The sequence below is a fragment of the Phacochoerus africanus genome, chromosome 2 (assembly GCF_016906955.1).
Source record: "Phacochoerus africanus isolate WHEZ1 chromosome 2, ROS_Pafr_v1, whole genome shotgun sequence".
Taxonomy (NCBI): domain Eukaryota; kingdom Metazoa; phylum Chordata; class Mammalia; order Artiodactyla; family Suidae; genus Phacochoerus; species Phacochoerus africanus.
In genome coordinates this window covers 118,045,632-118,069,252 of record NC_062545.1, presented here as the reverse complement: position 1 = coordinate 118,069,252, position 23,621 = coordinate 118,045,632, and the positions used below count along the sequence as shown (strand labels likewise).

At 40.9% G+C, this 23,621-nt stretch overlaps 1 protein-coding gene across 1 annotated transcript in view; it reads right to left on the bottom strand.

The window, feature by feature from the left end:
• Window positions 1-10,033: 10,033 nt before the first annotated feature.
• The window catches only part of NEDD4 (NEDD4 E3 ubiquitin protein ligase), a 124,672-nt gene continuing 111,084 nt past the window's right edge, over window positions 10,034-23,621 (bottom strand). Inside the window, 11 exon segments of the mRNA XM_047766288.1 lie at window positions 10,034-12,189; window positions 12,739-12,811; window positions 15,530-15,626; window positions 16,569-16,676; window positions 16,759-16,818; window positions 19,202-19,262; window positions 19,660-19,733; window positions 20,099-20,194; window positions 21,255-21,325; window positions 21,421-21,542; window positions 22,520-22,749. Coding sequence (XP_047622244.1) covers window positions 12,087-12,189; window positions 12,739-12,811; window positions 15,530-15,626; window positions 16,569-16,676; window positions 16,759-16,818; window positions 19,202-19,262; window positions 19,660-19,733; window positions 20,099-20,194; window positions 21,255-21,325; window positions 21,421-21,542; window positions 22,520-22,749 — 1,095 coding nt within the window. The 3' untranslated portion in view covers window positions 10,034-12,086.

Genomic DNA, 23,621 nt, shown 5'->3' with positions numbered 1-23,621 from the left:
GTGAATTTGAACATCATTCATATAATTTTCTACTGGATTTTTTGTCATTTGTTCCTTCTTAAACATTCTTATTGAGATTTAATTCATACACCAAACAGTTCACCCCTTTCATATATACAGCTCCATGGTTTTAGTATATTCACAGACTTCCATAACTGTCAACATGGTCTAAGTTTAGAACATTTTTATCACCCCCCTCCAAAAAAAAAAAAAAAAGACCCTTGTATCCACTCTTACTCTTCTTCATGCCCCAGCCCTAGGCATTCACTAACCAGCTTTCTGTCCCTATGGATTTGCCTACTGCAGACATTTCACATAAATGGAACCACACAGTAGTGGTCTTTTGTGACTGGCTTCTCTCATTTAGCACAGTGTTTTCAAGGTTTATTCCTGTTGGAGAATGTATCATTATTTCATTCTTTTTACTGAATGATATTCCACTGCCTGAATATACTACATTTTGTTTATCCATTCATAATGTGATGAATATTTGGGCTTTTGTGAACAGCGCCATTTATTAAAATGTCTATCTTTGCCCTAAGATTTTAGATGCCACCTTTAATGTCTACATTTCCATATCTCTTTGGGTCTATTTCTGGGCCTTCTATTTTACTGGCTGATGTGTCTCTTCATGTGGCACCACCGTACTTCTAATTACAGAGAATTCATAGTGTATTTTAATATCCAGTATGGCTAATCATCTCTTACAGTTGTTATTTTCAAGTGTTTTCCTGGCTATTTATACATTTCTGTGTAAACGAACTTTATTATCAACTTAAAAAAGCTGGTTGGTATTGCATTAGCTTTTAAAATTAACTTAGGGAAAAGAACATCTTTATAAGTTGTGTCATCATAAACAAAAATGGGAGGTATCTGTTTGTTCAAGAATACTTTTGTACCTATCAGAAGTGGCAAATTATAACTTAAAATCATTTTTCCATTATTTTAGGGACTGTATTGAGTTTTTAGGAATGTTATAAGATCCATAAGAGAAAATATGTCACATTCTATGCAGGAAAAAAACCCAGTATTTTAAATGCTAACATGACTGGCAGAGTCAGTGATGTTATAAAAGCCTGTAGCCTGATTGACTAATGTCCTTGGTGAAATTTTATCAATGTCAGCTGTAGAGGGAAGCTCTGGGCAGCCAGGAAATGCCAGAAATACAGGGTTATTTTCTTTCTTGGATCTTCCTCTCAGGACTCTGCAGGGAGCCAGATCTTTCCCACCTAAACCATAAAATTTCTTGGGAAAGATAAACAGCTTCTCCCTCTTGGAGAAGGGAGAGAAGGAGGCTGATATAATCAATGGAGTCAATGATCTGAGACAAAAACTTTCTGAATAGAGTGCAGGAGATAAAGAAAGTGGTGGGGATTTGCAGGCAGGGCAGCAAAGTCCTTGTAACAGAATAATCAAGCCCCGGGTACACTGCAGAGAATGTATACACATACAACCACCCTCATGCACAAACACACCCAGAGAGGACAGAGAAAAACAGAAAATAACTGATTAAGACATAGAGAGTGAGGCCTGAGAGGGACAGAACAGAGACCCGGCTCAGCCACTAAAGCTAGGGAATTGTTAGCAAGCCCTGTCTGTGAGTGTCATGTTCTAAGCCTAAAGCATCTTGATGCATTACATTTTTAATCAGCAGTAATGTAATGTTATTTAGAAAATTTCATCCACCACTGGCATGTTAGTTTGAGAATACTGCCCACTACAAGTCCCACTTTAAGAACCAAAGAAGGTTATCTGAAAAAATGCCAGGCTCCCACTACCCATTAGTCCCTGCCTTTGGCTCATCCACCCCCAGCCTATCTGGAGAGAGGGGGTGCTGGCTGGATGACTGACACTCCCAGGGGAGGGCTCCCTCCACAGCTCACCTGCCACTCAGGCACAGTGAGATTCAGGTGAGCTCACTAGTCTTGGATACAAGGGTCTGAAGTTGTGTGAAGCCTGGGTTAGGAGACCACCCAAGGTGGCCGACCTCACTTCTAGACCCAGGTCTGCTCCTAATTTACTCTGTGACCAGAGCAAACCCTTGCTGTGTCTTGTTTTATCTTTCCGACCTGTCAAGTGAGAATAATGACACGTGCCCTCCCTACTTTCCTGGCACTGAATAAGAGGAGACGATGAATGTGAAAATACATTGAAGAGAATTAAAAGTGCTGTCTAGATAGAAGGGACTGCCCAGACTGCTTCTGTGAACTCTGCTCCAGGATGTCTCAGTGTCCTGATTAGGAAGTGAGGGGACAATCAGATGCCTTTCAAACATATTCATCATGATTAAAAAATAGCCACTCACTCAGTAGCTGAGTCACTATTCTAACCACTTGTATGTACGTTAGATCATTTGAAAAGGGCTGAGAAAACCTGTGTTCCACAGCTGGGAAGACTCCTAAGTCCCCTTAACCTGGCAAACAGACTTCAGAATGAGGCCATCCCCACCCTGCTGGCAGGGGACCCAGGATATGGAGAAAGAAGTTGAGTCAAAGGGAAAAAGTTATTGTCACTCTGGAAAAGATTCTGTAGACACCGGAGAAGCAGTGTCTGTTATATTAACTACGGAATCAATATAATTAAAGAAAACCTCACATTTGTGTCTGCCCCTGTTGGTGTAAGCATATTTGTTCTCTGAGTTCATGCCTGTGAATAGTAAGCCTTCTGAGTAACTCAATACTTGGAAGTATTTTGCGGGTAGAGATTTGTGAGATACTCCTACACAAAAGCCTGGAGAGGGAGCTCATGCATATGAAATAATTCGTTACTCCCTTAGCACGGTGACAACACCTCATCCACCCTAGGGACCCTGCCTGGCCATTTCTCCTGGACTCGGACTGATTTGGGGTAAACAGCCCAGGAGAACATGGTGAGACCAGGGAGTTCGGTCTTTTCAGACCCCAGCCTCGCACTTCAGGGTTTTCCTACCCCAAGTGAGGGATCCCTTTTCCTAACGTCTATCAATACCAAACAGGTCTTACCTTAGTCACTTATACTTTACTACAAATACATCTGGGGTCAGGAAACATTTGTCCTTTGCACTATAATTCAGTCTTGTAAGTATGGAAGCTAAAGGTCCTATTTGCTATTAAAATAATTTCAATCACCAGCAAATATGCAGGAGGGGTCAGGGAGGCACATCCAATTACCCTTGCATCTCACCCTTTCTGCAAGGGAGGCCAGTCCTGAGAGCGAACCAAATTGAGTCATTTAGGGTGCTCTGGAGTCATCTGGGCACACGGGGGGGGGGGGGGGGGGAGGAGCGGCTTTCTTCTTCTCTCCAGGGGGCGTCTTACCTGCCCTCAGTCTGTCCAGGTTGCTGCTCCTGACCACATAGCCTGCGATCTGCCCAGGTTCCTGAGAGCACTTTTCTCGTGGCGCTGGCTCCTCCAGGCCTCTAAGTCACCTCCGGGCTCTCCTTCTTCCTCCCCAACATTTCCCGGGCCTGGGAGCCAATGGTCACGCTGATGCTCCTTCTCCACAGGCCCACCTGGGGCACGATCTCACTGCCCAAGCGCTGGGGGAGGCCCCAGCACCTTCCCATCAGTGATGTCACCCGCAGGTGCGGGTGCCCCCGCAGGCTCAGGGCAAGAGGGCTAAGCAGGGCCTCAGGTGGAAGCAGGTGAAGTGAAATGGGCAGGGTGCTGGGATAACTGGGCACCCCAGTCATAACATGCATCAGGCTCAGGTGCGCACACGTGCAGGGTCGGAAAGTCATGGCAAAGTGGGGAAAACTGATGGCAATAGTTACAGGTCCTAGTATACTTAACAAAGAGCGAAGTAATACCTAAAAGTTTGGCTTTGGCTGGGAAAACATTACCAGTTAAATTGTTTATAATCTTCTCCCCAATCACCATTTGTTCTATTAAACACAAAGTATAATAAACAACTTATTAATTAATTAATGGAATTGATATTCCATCATTTAGATCAGCTTTCTTAATTTGCTGCACATGTAAATATGATCCCCTCACTGGCTTACACCTATTTGCTGATAACCTCCAGATTTTACCCATCTTTAGATCCACAACTGCCTACCAGAAGCCTCTCCTTTGATGACACCATGTGAAAAGTCCATAGTCCTTTCCGCTCCAGCAGTGGCACCAACACCCATCCAGGTGCCCCAATCTGGGTTTCAGAGGAGGTGTCAGCCTGGACCCATCTTTGCTCCTCTTGCTCCTCCCTGCCCAACAACAGCCCCAACTCTGTCCATATGACATCTCAGTCCAGGGTTCCGACTCCACCATCTCACATTGGCGTCCTTGGAATGCTCTCCACATTAGCACCTGCCCCCAGTCTTGCTACCTCTCAATACGTAGAATGAGCTTTCTAAAGTACATACCAAAGCATATTGTAACTTTTTTGGCCTCACCCATGCATGCAGAAGTTTCTAAGCTAGGGATCGAACCTGTGCCACAGCAGTGATGACACCAGATCCTTAACCCATTGAGCCATAAGGGAACTCCTTGGCTTGTAACATTTGAATAGCTTCCCCATTGCCAATCAGATTCCTTAGTATCAAACATAAGTCCTTTCACAATCAAACCCCTACTTTTTCTCGAACCCAATATAATCTCTGTGACTTCACCCACTGGGAGTAACTCATAATTATTTCTGGTGAGTCTCTTGCTTTACTTCACTCTGTCTTTCAAGGGCCACACGCACTGCTGAAAATGAGAGGGCTGGTTCCAGTTCAAAGCCTTTGGCTGGACAGAGTGCTCAGCCAGAAGTTCCCCATCTGTAGCCTATTAGCCCTCCTGGTCGCATTTTGTTATCCTCCTTGCACCAGAAAAAACAAACAGCTGTCTCTCCCACAGTCTCTGCCTTCCCCACAATGTCAAAGAGGTTCTCCCCAGGTGACCCCCTGCGACCCCAAGGAGTTCCTTCCTCTGCGGTGGCCTTACCCTCCCAGTTGTCCAGTCTCATTGCCGCTCTCCTGTTTCTGGCAGTTTCTGATAAATCACCCCATTTTCCATCCTCCTCGCCTTGTTTTGGGGATGATTTTCCCAGGTCCTAGATGCAGTGCTTCACACTATATGCTGGTTTGATTCCCACAGGTTTGCTTCTGCCTTCAGTGTCTAAGACCTTCAGAATGGGACACCTTCAGCATGGGACACCTTCAGCATCACTGTTGGGGGCAACCTCAGCTCCAGGGAGGAGGTTGCAGGTATGACTTGCATTGAGTAACTTGCATTACATCTCCTAAGCCACCCCTAGTAATCATAATCTATGTGGAGACAGTGTGTTCACAGTGCAAACACAGCTCCCCTTTTAACTAGACTGCCATTCTTAAGCCCCTAAATGTAAAATCTGGAATTGCCACACATAGGCTATCTAGAATGTGGTTTAGTTGTCAACACTGGGCTCTCCTTAAGGAACTTCTTCCAAAACTCTGGAGTTGCCCCGAGGAAGCAAACTAATTTAGTAATTCACCACATAAGCCACTTGTAGCTACTTCTCCATTCCCTTTTGTGGTGTCAAAGCATGGCCGACCAGGTTCATTGATTCCTGTGCTGTGCAGCACAGAGCATCAGCCCCATGTGGTTATTTGAAAGGTGATTGATCTTAATTGAGATATGCTGGAAGCATAAAATGCACACTGCATCTTGAGAATTTAGTACCAAATAGTGAACAATATCCTTAATTTTATATTAATTACATATTGAAATGGTAATATTTTAGGAGTTCCTGTCGTGGCTCAGTGGTTCACGAATCCAACTAGGAACCATGAGGTTGCGGGTTCAATCCCTGGCCTTGCTCAGTGGGTTAAGGATCCAGAATTGCCATGAGCTGTGGTGTAGGTTGCTGACGCGACTATCCTATGTTGCTGTGGCTGTGGTGTAGGCCGGTAGCTACAGCTCTGATTCGACCCCTAGCCTGGGAACCTCCACATGCTGTGGGAACCACCCAAGAAATGGCAAAAAGACAAAAAAAAAAAAAAGAAAAAAAAAGAAAAGAAATGGTAATATTTTCGATGCACTTCCTTAAATCAGATATATTATTACTATTAAATTCACTGAACTCTTTTTACTTTTTAAAATGTGCTTCTAGAAAATTTAAAATTGAGCATGTCACCTGCATTATATTTCTGTTGGACAATGCTGGACTAGACCTTAAATATGTCTTAATATAACTTCCAAAGGCTTGGAGAATGTGTTGTGTGTTCCCTCTTTCCACCCTGGGCAATGCCTAAATGAGTAATTAGATGTCTTGACAACAAACCCCACATTCATATCCACATTGTCCCCAGATGGCAATGGGAAAAGTACATACATTGAGTCACAGGGACAACCACAGATATTCAGAGTTCTAATAGTGACTGAGTTAAGAGGACTTTCTTTTTCCCTTTTCACACTTCTTTTGAAGAAGTAGCCAAGGATAAAATATTACTGAATTCCTCACAGCTTAAAACCACACAATATCAACATTTACTCACAAGCATTACACTATTACAACACACAACAATACTGAAAAAGCAAACCTAGTTGGCTACTCCCTGTTCATCACTGAGAACTTGGTCATCCCACTGGAGCTATTTCATTGTCATCAAGTCTGAAAGCTGATGCTACACTTGGGCTAATGCCCAGTGACTGAGTCTTAATCACATCATTGATCTGGATCGTGTTTTCAAGTCCAACATCCACGAAAATCCTGTTTGTTTAAACTGAGATTTTCCTTAGCTCAACAAGCTCATTACCTCTGAGTAATTGGAGAGAATATACTTGAGACTTTCATTTATAAAATATATGTGTTAAGGGAAAACAACTCTCAGGAAGGCATGGGGTTTGCCTTAGTAACTGATTACTTTTCATAAGAGAAATTAAAATAATGAATTGAGCATTCTCCACAGCCTCCAGTTGTGGCTTTAGTTTCTGGTTCGCTTCCTAGGAGAGCACTTTGCTCTGGAGTTGTGTGCTTGCTCAGGCCTCTGTGACGGCGGCAGCCAGAGGCCCTCCCTGCACCTCCCCTTCTCTCCAGATACTGAGAGCCAGCAAATGATCAGCAACTCTGGGCTGTGAATGGCTTTCTTCACTTTTGGCTCTGTTTTGGTTTGCATCCACATCATTGTCATGAACATGATTTCATTAGAAAAAGCACCAATCCTTCAAACAAGGGAAAAGAGCATCAAAGATACCTTTCTCTTTATTTACTAAGGAAGCTTCTAAGGATGAGTGGAAACTAAAATTAGGCCCATTCAACTTTGATGCCACTGAGAAAAACACAAACCTGAGGGGTGATTTGTGACTTCACAGCTGTTGCAGTTGAATCCTATGGGCTGATTACATCAGTTGATCTGTCCTTTCACTGGGAAAAAATGGAAAAATGAACTGAGAACTATAAATCAGATACATTAAGGTGTTTTTCAAGCTGAATCTCTGTAATCCTTTGCCATCCTTCACTTTTAGGTTGCAAGGGCAGTGGAATTTCTAGGAATGGCTCTCAAGAACTCAAGCCCCCAATTCCTGCAATCCGTGAACATGGCTAGGCCTCATTCCTGTGGTGGTGTTTTGATGATGGCATGGTCAACTTTCAAAACAGGAGATTATCCAGGTGGGCCTAATCCTAGTCAAGCCAGCCTTGAAAAGCAGAGAACTTTCTCCATCTGTTGGCAGGAGAGGGCCGAGATAAGAGACATGGAGAGATTCTAAGCTTGAAGAAGACTGATTACATGCGCCATTGCTGGCTTGAAGCTGGAGAGGCCAAGTGATGAGAACTCTAGGTGGCATCTAGAGGTTTAGATGGGTCCCCATTTGACAACCAGCAAGAAAACAAGGACCTCAGACCTAGAGCCACAAAAAACTGGATTCTGTTGACAACCTGAAGAATCACAAAAGCAGAGTCTGGCTGGTTGACACCTTGGTTTTAGCCTTGTGAGACCCTAAGCAGAGGAGCCAGCTGAGCAGTCCTATTTGGGTTTCCGACCAACTGAACTGTGAGATAATCAGTGGGTGTTGATTTGAGCTGCTAGGTTTGTAGAATTCTGCTAGGTGGCAACAGAAAATGAATACACCTCTGTAATTTTCTGGTTGGATTCTATGGCTTTGCTTTTCTGTTGTGGATCATAATCCACTGAGTTTACATGCCGCGTGGCCTCACGTGAATTACTCATCCCCCTTGAGCCTATAAAACCTGCCTCACTGAGTCTTTATGAAGATTAAATGGGATCCATGTAAAGTGTTTAGTGCAGACCCTGGCGCCCTGCAGGATCTCAATCCAACTCCTTTTCTGCACTTGTATTTATATGATTCTCACCGTCTCGCCAAACACAGAGCTTCTGGCATATTATTATACAGTGCTAGGGATGCTGTAGTAGTGCCCCATATATGTGTGCTGGGTGAATGCAAACAAAACAATACTCATGAGGTAATCATATTCATCACATGTTTACGTGTTGGGAAGTGAGCATACAAAAAAATGTACCCCAAGCCCCAGAGGAAAATTTCCACATGCTGAAGCAAACGCAAAAACAAAAACAAAAACAAAAACCCAAACAAATTTAATTCTGAGCTAACACTTGGAACTCCTTTTTTTCATAGAAACTATAAGTAGGTTACATGGCTGGCCTCTTGAATTAACAAAAACCAAGTCTGAAATCCATTCCATTTGTGACTTTATTATTATATTGTCCTCTGGATATTTCACTAATAACCAGATTTGGGGGAACATGACCTGTTTGTAAAGTGGAGATTATCTGTGGTTAAAAGTTCATAATCATGCTGGGTCACCTACTATAAATTTAAGGTTGTCTTGAGATTTCTATGTGTTGCTGGAAAGAACTAGATCAGGAGATAACATCCAGGATACTGGCTTGGAAACATTACTACTTGAAAATGAATCACCATTTTTGTTTTTACTAGAATAGAACTTTATTTGTGGCATCAAGAGTTTTAAAATGATTTTATATTTTAATAAAGTATGCAATAAATTTTGATACATTAATCTTGATATATTTTTCCCATATGAGAAGATTTTTTAAAAACAATGTCAAGTGTCTTATAATCAAAACAAATTGTTTAATGATACTTATCTGGGATAATTTCAGCATTATAAATAAAACATGAAAACATACCCATTTAAGTTAGGATGAAATGCATCTGTAATACAATTTTATGCCAAAATTTGGTTGAATACAGAGAAAATAGAAGCTAAAATTATGTGCTTATAATTTCTAAAACAAATATGATGTCCTTGCTTTACAAGAATGACCCTATTTACTTGCCAGCCATAGAATGCATTTGGGATACTCTGCTGTCTGGGATGAGGGGCTGTTTTGCTTGATTATAGGTTCCTTCCAGACCATCAGTGCGTATCTGGGAGATGAAGAGGATGATGGTCCATGGCTGGGGCCTGGGGGCTGGGGGCCGGGGGAAGTGTCTGGTCTCATTAACACCCTGTTTTATCTGAGTCACAGAATCATCCAAGTGAATGAGTCAGATGAAAAGCAAGCTTTATACTTTCTCAAGCTCCGATTTCTGCTATATTTCACAGAAGTGATACTTAAACAATCATGTGGTAAAATCCTGTTTTAACAAAAATAGTTTTCACATTCAGTTCTACATAATAAGAACATTCCAAAATGCATTGGCCCATATCAGTATTACTTTGCTCATGTGGAGAAAATGAATTCGTATGGTAAGGTCCATGTACAGATAAACACATGTATACATATATCTGCACGTATTCAATATCAGATGTTCCTACTTCCTTGCCTGATCGCAGTCATTTTATTTTATTTTTTCTTTTTCTTTTTTTTTTGTCTTTTGTCTTTTTTGTCTTTTTTTTGTTGTTGTTGTTGTTGCTATTTCTTGGGCCGCTCTGGCGGCATATGGATGTTCCCAGGCTAGGGGTCGAATCGGAGCTGCAGCCACCGGCCTACATCAGAGCCACAGCAACGTGGGATCCGAGCCACGTCTGCAACCTACACCACAGCTCACGGCAACGCCGGATGGTTAACCCACTGAGCAAGTGCAGGGACCGAACCCGCAACCTCATGGTTCCTAGTCGGATTCGTTAACCACTGCGCCACGACGGGAACTCCGCAGTCATTTTATTTTTAAGTGAAGAGACTTTTCTTTGGGAGTGTAGTTCATGTTCACACCTGATTTGACAAAATCTGATGGTCAGCACAAAGCACCTTTCAATCGTATGATACTTTGCAAAGCATCTCTCTGGAGTTTACAACAATCTTACATGACAATGACAGCAGCCATGATTATTTTCCTTTGACAGATGAAGAACCAAGAGCCCAGAGAGGTTGAGTACATGGCTTCAGTTTAAATATTTACTAAGTGATAAAGTTAGGGCTACATCTGGTGGTCTCCCCTAAAAGCTGGTTAGCACAGGTGAAGATAAGATACAGAGTGCACTGATCCGTGAATTACTCTCCCTAAGCTGAGCTGCTGATGCCATGTTTGGAAAGTGGTTTTGCTTCTGTCACATGTGCTCAAAGGTACTCATTGTGTTAGAACAAACTTGAACCAATAGCCAGATGCACTTTTTACAACTCTGTGTGTGTGTGTGTCTGTGTGTGTCACACACATATATGTATATATATGTATTTAAGAAGATTCATAACATATATTTACAATTATTCCTAAATCACCAAGATACCATATTGAGAAATAGCTTTAACTTTTTGCAAGAGCATTTTCTATATAATCATTCCAATATAGATATAAAACATATAAATACAGTCTTGGCACACTTTATCTTTGCAGGTGCATGGAACACTTTCCCTTTTGCCTTATCCTGCTCACCCTGACTTTTGATTGTTTGAAAATTCCTTTGCATATCTCCAAGCTTCTTGAGAGTGAAGATTCAGCTAGATATCTTTGAAGCTGCTAACTCTCACCCCAGGGCCTAGCACAGACCTAGGCACATAGCAGGCATTCAGTAAATATTTGCTGAATGCACAGGATTTTTATGTACTTCAGTTTGGCTAAAGTAGGAGTTTATCTGTAGCATTTTGCCTAAAGAATTTTGGATTTAGAGCAAAACATTTTCATAGTAAACAGTATTTTTAAAAAGCATAAGAAATATGGTAACAAATTTAATACAAATTATGCATTATAACTATTCTTTGGTTACTTTTAACAAATTATTTGGTTTTTTGACTAAAGTGAAATACTAAAAATACAAAAATGCAACTACAGAAATTAGCTTGCCTGTAAACATAATAAATCCTGTAAACATATATTTACTACATAATTGTGCAAGTGTAAAGAATGACTAGTAAAGGCAAGTATTGTACATTTGACTTAGTTCTTCAAGGCATATTTAGGAATACTGCTTTGTTGAGCTTTAGTTTGAAGAAGGAATTCTTTCTAACTAAACTAAAACAGGAAAGAGTGATGACTCTATCAATGAGCCAGAAAGATATACAGGCAAGACGGAGGCATTAATACCTTTCACCCTTTGCAAATCCGAGTTTGCTTCACATGTCTCATGAACCACCTTGTTTAGTAAAACCACATATTAACAAAAGCCAAATACTTTTAAAATGAACAAGTAAACAGCTTTTTGCAAGTGAGTCATTTGACTAAAAATATAGGTAACACACTTTCCAAGATTTTTCCAAAAATCTGGGCAGTAAGGTGCAGTAGGCAGGTCTACAAAATAATAACTAGCTGCAGGCAGCACTGAATATACTGTAGCATATTCAGTATTAATGTTTTTTCCCCCACAACTTTGGTTTTCCTTCTCAAAAAGCATCAAACTTTTCACACACGACACTTATCACAACTATTTTCACAGTTATAATTTCAGTAGTTTAAGAAAGAACTGCCTGGCAAATACTGTAAAAGAGGTAAATGTTAAGGACAAAACTCACAATTTCAGGCACACAGGACTTATATCCTAGAGTGTGAACTTACGATAGAACAAAACACCTGCGTCAGTGAGACACAGGATTTAAGTGAATGAAATAGTGGCAAAGTTGTCATACTATTTCTAATGTTTTGATAGGATTTTCTCCAATATCTGGGAAAAATCAACAGCCAAGGGTTAGTAATTCCCTAGAAAATATTAAGTCAAGATTTTGCTTATAAAAAAGTGGCAGTAAAACACCAGAGATTGTTACTTGGAATCTAATCAACACCATCAAAACCTTGAGTGTTCTCGATGGCCATCTGAAGTCTATCCCACAATTCTTCAAATGATTCATAGGGTGGCAAGTCCAAGCGATTAAAGCTGAAAGAAAAGAGAGGGGCTGGTTATGATGAACACTGACAAAGCAAGTTCTCAGGCAAACTTTTCATAGTGCCATGATATGTTCCAACACTAAATACTCAACAACTTCACGAGATGTTCCAACACTAAAAGACCTTTTCTCCCCAGGGAGAAGGAAGGTTTAAGATCAGACTCTGGGCATGGACTGTCTCCATGACCTCTTGGTGGTGACTTCTCAGCTCTACCTTGACCTCCAAATGGGGAAGTTCTAGCCTCTCTTGGGATGGCTCGTCATTCATGTGATGGAGACAACATATGGTCAAAAATTTAGATGGGCCTCTCCAAGGTTCAGCTACCTGGACTTCAAGCCCAGGTCTGCCTGGAAAAGAAACACTTGTTCCTGGGTTGGTGTCACTGTCTCCTTGTCCTCCTCCTCCTCTCCCCATCCCTTGTCTCTTCCACAGCTGCCACCAACACAGCACAGAGGGAACTAGACCCTCTGTACCTAGACTGTTAGAGGACCTTCTCTCTCTGAAGACTTGTTCTCTAGGGTGAGGAAACTGCTTTTACCATGTGTGGGCTCTTGGCAGCTTCTCAGGAGTGCCCCACTGTTCAACTGTAAATGACTGTGGTCCATTTGAGCCTATAAAGAAGAAGAAGAGTTGCTTTTGTTTCATTTACTCTTAGCAGAAACTTCTGGGCATTTCACAACTCACTTTTGCTCGTATAGAACTTAAACACACAGAGACCTCGTCTAGCTTCTTTAAACTCAAAACAAGTAATGCTGTCCTGGGCCTGACGACTTTAGTGTCCAGCCACGAAATGAGAACTCCTTTTCCATCAGTTTATTTGTGACCACCGCATCACTCTGCCCCTGGGGGCGTGTCTGATGGAGGTTTTGCTGTTTTCTAGCCTTGCATTTCCATATACCACCTCTGTCACAGGTACACAGATAATGAGCATTTTCTTTCTTTTTTGAGTCCCACTGAACATAGCTTTAATTTTTTCTGATTATATGATTTCACTGCAAAAAAATTAAAGCAACAGAGAAAAATAATGAAAGATGTAAAAATCACCTGAAATTCCACTATTAAATCTGAGTAAATAGTCTGTTATTAATTTTTTGTGCACGTGCAGGGATACAGCATTTTAATTGCATAATCACGTTATACATGCTACATTTTTCTCCTATTATGGATGCTGTTTTTTTTTTTTCACTTTCTTTTTGGGCTCCCCCCCAGGCATATGGAGTTCCAGGGCCAGGGAATCAGATCCAAGCCGCAGGTGCGACCAGCTCCACAGCTGCGGTAACACTGGATCCTTTAACCCACTGTGCTGGAAGGGGGATTGAACCTGCGTCCTGGTGCTAGAGATGCCACTAATCCCGTTACACCACAGCAGGAACTCCTCATTATGGACATGCTTAGAAACTTTTTTTTTTTCCTTTGGAGTTTTCACTAAGCTCTTCCATCTCCAGTTTTCAACATCCTCTAACCATCCAGGTCATCAATGCTGACCACCTCCTGAGGCCCCTTCTGTACTTGTCTCCATGTCTTAGAATCATATCCAAGTATGTGTGTGTGTGTATAACTGTCAGAAGCAGCACTAAAAATACTTAATGTTTTCCATGTTACTGTTTTCTCTAAAAGCACCGCTCTTCACACATCACCCATCATAATTATGTTCACAGTTAAAATGTCAGTACTTTTATCACTGTGTTTTCAATAACATGGAATTGTATATATTTCCTTGCCTCTCATTTCTCTCACCTAAACCATCCACTTGGAAAACTCCCTGTAGGTCAACCAATACAAACCCAAGATACTTTGTGTTGGCTAGAAAATACTGTAATGTAATGCTAACATTCTGAAGCAACTTCTTTTTTTGTAAATACATAATCATGTGAATTTATATTCTAACACTAATAACTCTGGATCTATGTGTGGGCTATGTCCTCTAATTTGCAAAAAATTCAGGAAATCAGCTGATGGTTGTGGGCCTGGGCTGCAAAAAGAGGGCAGTGGAGTTAGAGGTAAAAGGGGTGTTGATCCTGCCTTGATTTTCTCTACTAACTGGCTAGAGCATAGAAGAGAAAGCATGGGGAGTCAGCTGAAACCACTGCAAAGACAAATCCTATCAGGCAGGGAAAAGGTGCACTGGTGAGGAGCAAAGCTCCTGTCTCATCCTTTTCACCAGGAGTGGTTACTCTAGGTGAAGTGGCAGCTGCTTGACAGATTCTGCAAACAAATATAAATGAAGCTTAACAGAAAAACCAGGTTTGCCAAGGAGGAGACAGTGCGGCTCCAATCTTGGCTAAAAGTTCTTGGAAAGGTTTGTTTTTTTTTTTTTTTTTTTTTGGTATCTTTAAAGCCAGGCAAATGTCCTTCCAATAAACAGAATATTAACTGGTCTGAGAAAAGTTGCTGTGATCTACATCAGAAACAGTGCTTTTTTTTGTTTTTAACAAAACAAGGCCTTAATGAGATTCTCCACCCTCCAACTACTACCACACAGATTCCACGATCAATTAACTTCTGGAAACTTTCACAGTAAGTATTCTGAGCAAGAACAAACCAAAGAAACCTACTTAACTTTGTCTAGTCCATTATCTCCTCCAAATAGGGGTCGAATTGGAGCTGCAGCTGTGGGATCAAACCCTCGTCCATGGATACTAGTCAGGTCCTTTAATCACTGAGCCATGATGGGAACTCCCAATACTAGCAGTTTAACACCCTGTGAAACTTTACATGCTGCCTGCCCTAAACCATCACGCTACAGGCAATCTGTACTGGAATGCAGAGGGGGAATCAAATTTAAAATTCAAGCATGGGGAGTTCCCGTCATGGTGCAATGGAAATGAATCTGACTAGGAACCATGAGGTTGGGACTTCAATCCCTGGCCTCGCTCAGTGGGTTAAGGATCTGGTGTTGCTGTGAGCTGTGGTGTAGGTTGCAGACGTGGCTTGGGTCCTGCGTCGTTGTGGCTGTGGCACAGGCCAGCAGCTGCAGCTCCAAATGGACCCCTAGCCTGGGAACCTCCATATGCTGTGGGTGCGGCCCTAAAAAGCAAAATAAATAAATAAATTAAATTAAATTAAATTCAAGCATGGAAAGAAACTCAAAGTCATTTCATGTTTCCAGTTTTCTTCTTTGCTGTCTGATTAGAAGGTGTATGTATATTTTGGCCTTCTTCAGTGTATCTAATTATATCATTTAAAGACCTTAATTTTTTTTCTATTATGCTAAGTAAGTGTCGATATAAATGATAGAGGCTATCACAGTAAAATGATGGAGACTATTTAGCCATGAAAAAGACAACTGTCATAAGCTCCATTTGTAATAATCTATGGACCATTCTCACCATACAGTTCAGCAAATCCATTCATAGGCACGCGGGATGTACCAGTGACAAACTGAAGTAACCTTATTCGTTTTTCTGAATCCATCATTAAAACAGCCTGCATAAAATAAAGATAAAAACCCCATTTAGGAATATCATTGTGAAAAAGGGTAACAAAACTATCCTGAAAAACATGCTATCAGAATTTAGTTAGAATGTTAACGATCATTTATTAAATTTGCATGTTTAAGTTCAAGTTGTGTTTACGGGTAGTTTACAAAGTTCTTGAGACTTCATTTCCAAGGCAAATGGTCATTCTTTAGGATGGGATTAGAGCCTTAATAAAGTGATAGCACTTCCTCTCAGATGTGACTCATGGCTTTTAAAAAATTATTTGTTGATATTACTGAGCAGCAAACACATTTCTGTATAAGATGGAAAATTGGATTTAAAGGAGCCTTGAGGAGTCCCTTCTCCTGTCTCATGGAGAATGCAGTGCAGGTTATTCCAAGTTCTCTTGAAGGGTCCCTTCTTCTTCTTCCTTTTTTTTTTTTTTTGTCTTTTCTAGGGCCACACCTGCAGCATATGGAGGCTCCCAGGCTAGGGGTCCAATCGGAGCTGTAGCTGCCAACCTACACCAGAGCCACAGCAACTTGGGATCTGAGCTGCGTCTGTGACCTATACCATGGCTCACGGCAACGCTAGATCCTTAACCCACTGAGCGAGGCCAGGGATCCAACCTGAAACCTCATGGTTCCTAGTTGGATTCGTTAACCACTGAGCCGTGACAGGAACTCTGAAGGGTCTCTTCTTTAAAGAGGAACGGAAGTGCCTCTGCTGTCACTGCCACCTACTACATTTTCAACATGTTACTTATCTATAAATATGTACGGAGGGTGGGACCACATCCAGAAGGTAAATGTATACAGTACAAAATCAAAGATAATTTTTGTGGGGCGATATATACTTTCTCTCTTATCTATATGTGATCCACACTAGAAGATGTAATATGATTGCATCTACCGAAAAGCGATTTCTGAAAATGGAAGCTTTCCATTACCTTCCAAAACCACTGGATGACTTGATGATTTACACTGTAGCCATTTTTGTACTTTGTGTGTTCTCTCCAGTCATTCACGTCGACATCTCCCAATCCACACATAAGAAGCTACAAAATAGAAAATGTCAAACCACAAGCAAGAAAAATTGGCACAAAGGTCTTGTTTGAAGATAAGCATGATATTTCTCACCTCTAGTTCATTTTCATCAAAAATTTTGATGAGATCCTGTGGAATCAGTTCAAAAAATCCCTAGTGGAAAGAATATATTTCAAACTCCGGTTAGCAGAGTCAGGGGGTAACCCTGTATTTCAGCTTCGAGCATTACTGGAGAAATCCCAAGGCCACACAGATTCCTACCACTACACACCCGTGGGCTCTTAACTGACAATTCAATACTGGCAAGACGAGATATGTGTCTGTTCTCTCACTGATCCCTCAAAGTGGCCGTTTTAAAACTCTGCACTTTTCAAGCCTCCTTCTCTTCCATATCATCCCTTCTTCACAGGAGATAATATCTATTTTAGAATGAAAATTGAGGCGACTCTGCAGGATGGAATTTCCTCAGCCTTCTGCATCCCCCCAGACCAACCAGCACCAACATCCATGAGGGCTTCCTCCCCCGCCCTGGGGAGAGGGACCACTTCCTCTCAGTGCTTCTTCTGCCTCAAGGATGTCATCTCACGACATTTTTATCAGCTCACTCTTTATGCAGCGAAATTCGTTCAAGCCATATCTACCTTAAAAACAAAACAAAAAGGCAAGCCCCTCTCTTTTCTCGTCACAGTCATGTTCTGGACAGTGTTACTGTACATTCCAAAGCCACCTGCTCACCTCCATCTCTCCCTCAACCACTGCAATCTGACCTCTTCATCAGTGCTCGCCTGAAGCTGTCCTAGAGAAAGTCAAAGACAGCTTTGCAGCTACCTCTGATAAACACTTTCTAGATCCCCACGGTATCGGACTTCTCTGCACTATGATATTGTTGACAACACCTATGCTCTTGAAACTCTGTCTGCTATTCATGGTTTATCTCCTACGTCTTCATCTGCCTTAGCTGATTTCCACTGATGTTTCTTCTGCTGTTCATTCCTTAAATGTTGGTGTTCCCACAGCCCCCCGTGTGGCCATCCACTGTCACCATTCTTATGGTTCTTTGGAATTTTCCATCTTGTCTAGTCCACAGTTGCACTACACACATGCAGATGATCCCCACGCTGCTATCCTTTAAATCACCCAACGCTATAGCTCTCCCTTCCTGAGGGCCATTCAGATACACACACAGCTCTCTTCCCACCATCCGGACCTTTTCTCACCCAGCTAGCCTCCGCTGCTAGTCCTGCCCTCCTCTAGTTCACTGCATACCCCTTCAAGAACGATCTGGCCAAAATGTACACTGAATCCTGGTGTTTTATGTTTAATACCATTTAATGCCACCTTCTTTTCTCACTGTCTGGATTTCAGTGAAAACTATATATAAACAGGCCCGCCATCATCTGGTTCTGCTCAGCTTTCCAGGCTTAGTTTTAGCTCTTGCATCCCTTTTTTTTTTAGGGCCGCACCTGTGGCATATGGAAGTTCCCAGGCTAGGGGTTGAATTAGAGCTGCAGCTGCCAGCCTATACCACAGCCACAGCAATACCAGTTCCAAGGCACATCTGCGACCTACACTGCAGCTCACGACAACACTGGAGCCTTAACCCAATGAGCGAGGCCAGTACCCTCATGGTACTAGTCGGGTTTTGCTCAGCCACAATGGCATCCTCTTACCAATAAGGTAACTGCTGGCACTTTCTCTAAGGTGTGCACAGTCCGTCTTACTGCCAAGACTTCACATGTGCTGCTCCCTCTGCTTAGAGTTGCATTTCCTCCATCTCTGTGGCTGGCCAGTCCCTGCCCCTGCCTCCTCCCCTCCCTGCTCTGGTGTCTACACCTCTCCTCTGCTTACCTAGCACTTCAGGTTCCCTCTGTCCATTTCACCCTTTAGATGCTCTGTTCCTTGACAGCAGGCCCTATGTCTTTTTGTCTTGCATAGCACCAGACACAAAGTCAGTGCTTGCTACTGAATACAGGAAAAAGCATGTGATAAATATTTAACAGAAGGCCTTTATTAGCATAAGAAATGACAACAGCCTAAATGTCCATCAATTGGGAAGAATAACCTGTGAATTTACATCATGAATAAAATGCAGCTACAAAGAGAGGTCACTAAATATGTTGATCTGTAAAGACCTCCAATAAATATTTGATAAGAGAAAGCAAGTCACAAGCCACCATGGACAGTGTGATCCCATTACGGAAAGAAGCAAATGGTAGACTCTGCCACCCCTCTAGCACTCGTGTTCCTCTGTTCACCTAAGGTTACATAAGGTGGCAGGAGTGGAACTATAAAAGGTGAGAGGAAACGACAGTTATTAAGTGGGGAGGTCAACATTTACTCTGTGGATTCTTAAATGACTGTGTTTTAATTGAACACCTATTCATTTACTATTTTGCTAATATGAAGATATACTTACAAATGGTCTTAAAAAGTAAGCCACATGCTACTTTTTCTCTGGTATAATAGGGCCCAATTATTTAAAACTTATGGACTGGACTGGGAAATTACAGAACAGCAAACAAAAGAAAATGAATACCTCCTTAAAAGCAGCCATTTGCTTCTGGATTCGGTTTACAAATCGCCATTGTATTACAAGACTAAAAGAAACAAAACATTTCATCTTTTCCATAGGAACCAAGAAAAATGTTAAGGTACATGTATTTTGATTAGAAACAAACAAACAAAAAAACAAAGGCTAGGTAGGCCCAAGGAAAAAGTTGACTGTAATATGACATTGTGATAAAAAGAGAAAAAAGAGGGAATTTCCTGGTGGCTTAGTAGTTAAAGACTCAGCATTGTCACTGATGTGACTGGTTTGATCCCTGGCTCTGAGAGCTTCTGCATGCTGTGGATATGGCCAATAAATAAATAATAAGTAAACAATACTTTTTATTTTAAAAAAGCAAGAAAACGAAATTGAGACTCTGACTCATTGAGAAAGAAGGCACAAAATTATTTCCCTTAAAGTATTTATAATTACAACAAAATACTTACTAAATATATTCCTTTTTGTTCTTATTGGTGACAACTATTTCTGATCCACCATTTTTCAACTCATGTTGATGTGTCTAAAATTAAGCATAATACCTTGATATGTTATTTTAGTGAAAAAAATAAAGTATGCTATGATAGCTATACAAGAAGTCCAGTGTTTTAAATTAAATCCATTCAAAAGCTAAGAAAACTTGACATCTTAGTTTTACTAAAATAAATACGTAATGAGTCAAATGTCAAGAAAAGCAGAAATTCTTGCTGAGAGACAGCTTTTGCTACCAGAAAACACATTTAAATATAGAGCACAGAAATGTGTTGAGTATTCACATTATTTAGCATCTAAACTAAGTTAACTTATAACATTTCACTGAAGGTATTAAACTTGAGTTCTAAAGTTTTGCAATTTATGTACAATTTCAATCAATCAAAATTTACAAACCTGTCCAAAAAGCTCTTCATCTATGACAAACCTGAGGTCCAGTTCTGTTGGATCATTTTCAAGAATCCATCTTAGTGAATTGTAATACTCACCATCCTAGATAGGAAAAATCGTGTATTTAAAATTTGTATATAGAAAGAAGACAGCTGAATCTGCAAAGAAGGTATGGTGAGGGTCTGAATAATTGGAAAAAAGATGAAAAGGCCAGTTGAACATCTTTTACACACACACGTATTACAAAAAGAGATGAATGACTAGTAAGTATATGAATATGAATGCCTATGTCCATAGCATGGTGCTTGCTTGAAAGCTTAGAAATCTATCTCCCTGTGGAAGCAGTAGAGGTACAGATATTGTTATCCAGTTCAAAGGTCAGTTTTAAGATGAATCCTAACTTCCATGGATGCATAGGGGCACTCAGCGCCTGTCTCATATGGTCTGTGAGACTATGTTTGAAGTGTTCAAGTAGCTAGGAGGAAGCTGTTATTTATACCTGGCTCAAGGTGAAGAAAAATCTCGAATTAAATATAGAACCTCAATTAGCCAACTTTGATAACTATGCAACTTTATGATTTATAAAGAATTACACTGTTCATACTGATAAAAGGGACTTGGTACCCCGAAAGAAAAGAAGTCTTAGAATTCCCATGCTTACACATTATATGACGTTATTCAGCATAGGTTACAAGATTATAGTCAAGGGTTTAATCCTTTGTTTTCCGTTTCTCTGTAGTAACCTAATCTCAAGGCCTTGTCTCTGGACTGCCATTTTGAAAACATATACCATGCCTCACAAATGATTACAATTCAAATACTGCTGCAAGAGCTCCACAAAACCACTGTATAGCATGTTGAAGTATTTAGGGAGAAGTGTGCTGATATCCACAACTTTCTTTGAAATGCATCAAAAAATAAGATGGATGTGGATAGGTAAAAAGCCAACTGTGGAATCTGGGTGGTGGATACACATATATTCACTGTAAGATTTTTTTCAATTTTATTATATGTTAGAAATTTTCCATAATAAAATGATGGGGAAAATGTTCATTTGTATTTTGGAACATCTATTGATTTCTTCATCAGTAAAAGCTTATTCTTTATGAAATATTCAGTTGCCTGTTCAATGATACTTTCTCTATAAGTGAAAAGGACATACCACTGATTCCATATCATGAAGTGTTATTGGCTTGTGCAGCATCATCTTGTAAAATGGGCGGATGAAAAAGCCTTGCAAAAAAAATCAAATGAATTTAAAAATGATTACCACATGAAAGAAATCAGATAATTACATCCCCCTCCAAAGTTTTATGCTTAATACTCACCATCCAACAGTTTGCCGTGATAAACTGCCATCCCAGCTACCCGGCCAATAAACTTGAAGTAAGAGAGGTGATCTTCATTACACAATCCAGAGTTGGGATTTATCTGTAGAGTATAATTATCCCTGGAAAGATAACCACATTTAAATGCTTCTTTCTCTATTGCATACACGAATTTTAATATGACAAATCATCCTAAATCACCTGCCTCTTTTTAGAGTTGCTAACCTCTATGAGAACCATACAAGACCATTGGATTTAACAGTCTTGAAAACATTCCTTTCTGTCAAAAGGGGGAAACAATCCCAGTGTTATTGAAAGACAGGTGGATAAACAAGCTGTTGTGTTATGGAATGGAGAAACCGAGGGAAAGAAGTTCTGATGCATATGCTGCTACTTGGTAAACCTTGAGGACATTATGTTAATGAAATAAATCTGTCATGAAAGCACAAAGACTGTATGATTCCAATTATACAAGGCACCAAGAGTAGTCTGAGTCACAGAAAGTAGAATGGTCATTGCCAGGGAATGGGGGAGACAGTGTTTAATGGGTACAGAGTTTCAGTTCGGGATAATTAAAAAGTTCTGGGAGTTCCCATTGTGGTCAGCAGTAAAGAACTCGACTAGTATCCATTCATGAGGTTGCAGGTTAGATCCTTGGCCTTGCTCAGTGGATTAAGGATCTGGCATCACCATGAGCTGTGGTATAGGTCTCAGACATGGCTTAGATTCTGTGATGCTGTGGCTGTGGTGTAGGCCAGCGTCTGCAGCTCTGAGTTGACCCCTAGCCTGGGAACTTCCATATGCCGCAGTTGTTTGCCCTAAAAAGCAAAAAAAAAAGTTCCGGAGATGGATGGTGGTGATGGTTGCACAACAGTGTGAAGGTACTTAATGCCACTGAACCATACACTTAATTAACACGGTAAATTTAAGTTATGTCTATTTTACCACAATTTTAAAAACTTATTTCTGATGTAACATTAGTTATAGCCTCCCTTTACTGACACATTGTGACATACATTTCCTTGCATCTTATAACTATTACTTTCAAAATAGCGATTTCCACTCTGCCCCTGTATATAGTCCTTGTAAAGGTACTTACGTAGCAGAATATTCAAACAACCCATAGTAAGGGTTAAACATTTCCTTCGAAATCAGAAAGAACCATTCTCTGGCGACTCCTCCATAATCTAGTCCCTTCTCGCCATCAAACTCAATCCACAGTCTAGCCTTGAGGAAGTCTGCTCTCTTGACCCCCATAATTCTCCTGTAAGAGTCCTCCAGCACAGTGGCGCGGCGAAGTTTCATTTCAAATTTGTTTGGAATGTCATTCTGAAAACCCAGAGAAGAGAGACGAATGGTTTAAATGAGTTCAGCATGGTGACAAATTCCTCTCTCATGAAAGCTAGACAATTCACTGTATTCTAGCCTATGCCCAAGATCCTTTCCAGGGAAAACAGGACGAGGTATGTCGTCTGCAATGCCTCTATGGTCTGTGAAAGAACTCATGCGTTACTGCTAATCACTTAATAACACAGACTTCTGATTTTCACATCTGAAGAAGCAGCGATTCGATGTTGGTAAAAATGCTCAGAGGAAGGCATTTCATGAACAGTCCTCTCCTCTTAAGATCCATTGAAGACCTGGATCTTCCGTGACCTGCAGTGGGTCTAGCCACCGCCTGCTACTTCTTGTCTGCCTATCAGCTCAGGGATCTTTCCTACTCTCCACTTTTCCTCCTTGGAGCCTGTCTGCTTCACTCACTAATAGGTTCTAACATTTACAGACTGTGCCAGCACTGTCCCCAGCATTCTAATGGGTTAAGTCATTTACTCCTCATAATAACACTCTGAAGAAGCTACTATTATTGCCTCCATTTTATGGATAAAGAAACTAAAGATACGTGATGAAGGTCTTGTGTCTAGCTCCTGTGTCTCTGTTCTTCATGAATCAGCTACATTGCCTCACTAATCTTTTGTACATACTTTACTTATATGATGAATGTAGGTAAGTATGCTTATAGATAGGCCTTACTGCAAATTATATAGAAATATATCTGAATATTTTATTCCTGAGTGCTTTGTGTGCAACGTTCGCATGGAAATCATGGAAAGAAAATATGCTATCAATATTCTGTCATTTCAAAAAAAGAAGGTTAGCTCTAAGGGAAAAAAAAAAATCAATTTCACTCTCAGTATATTTAG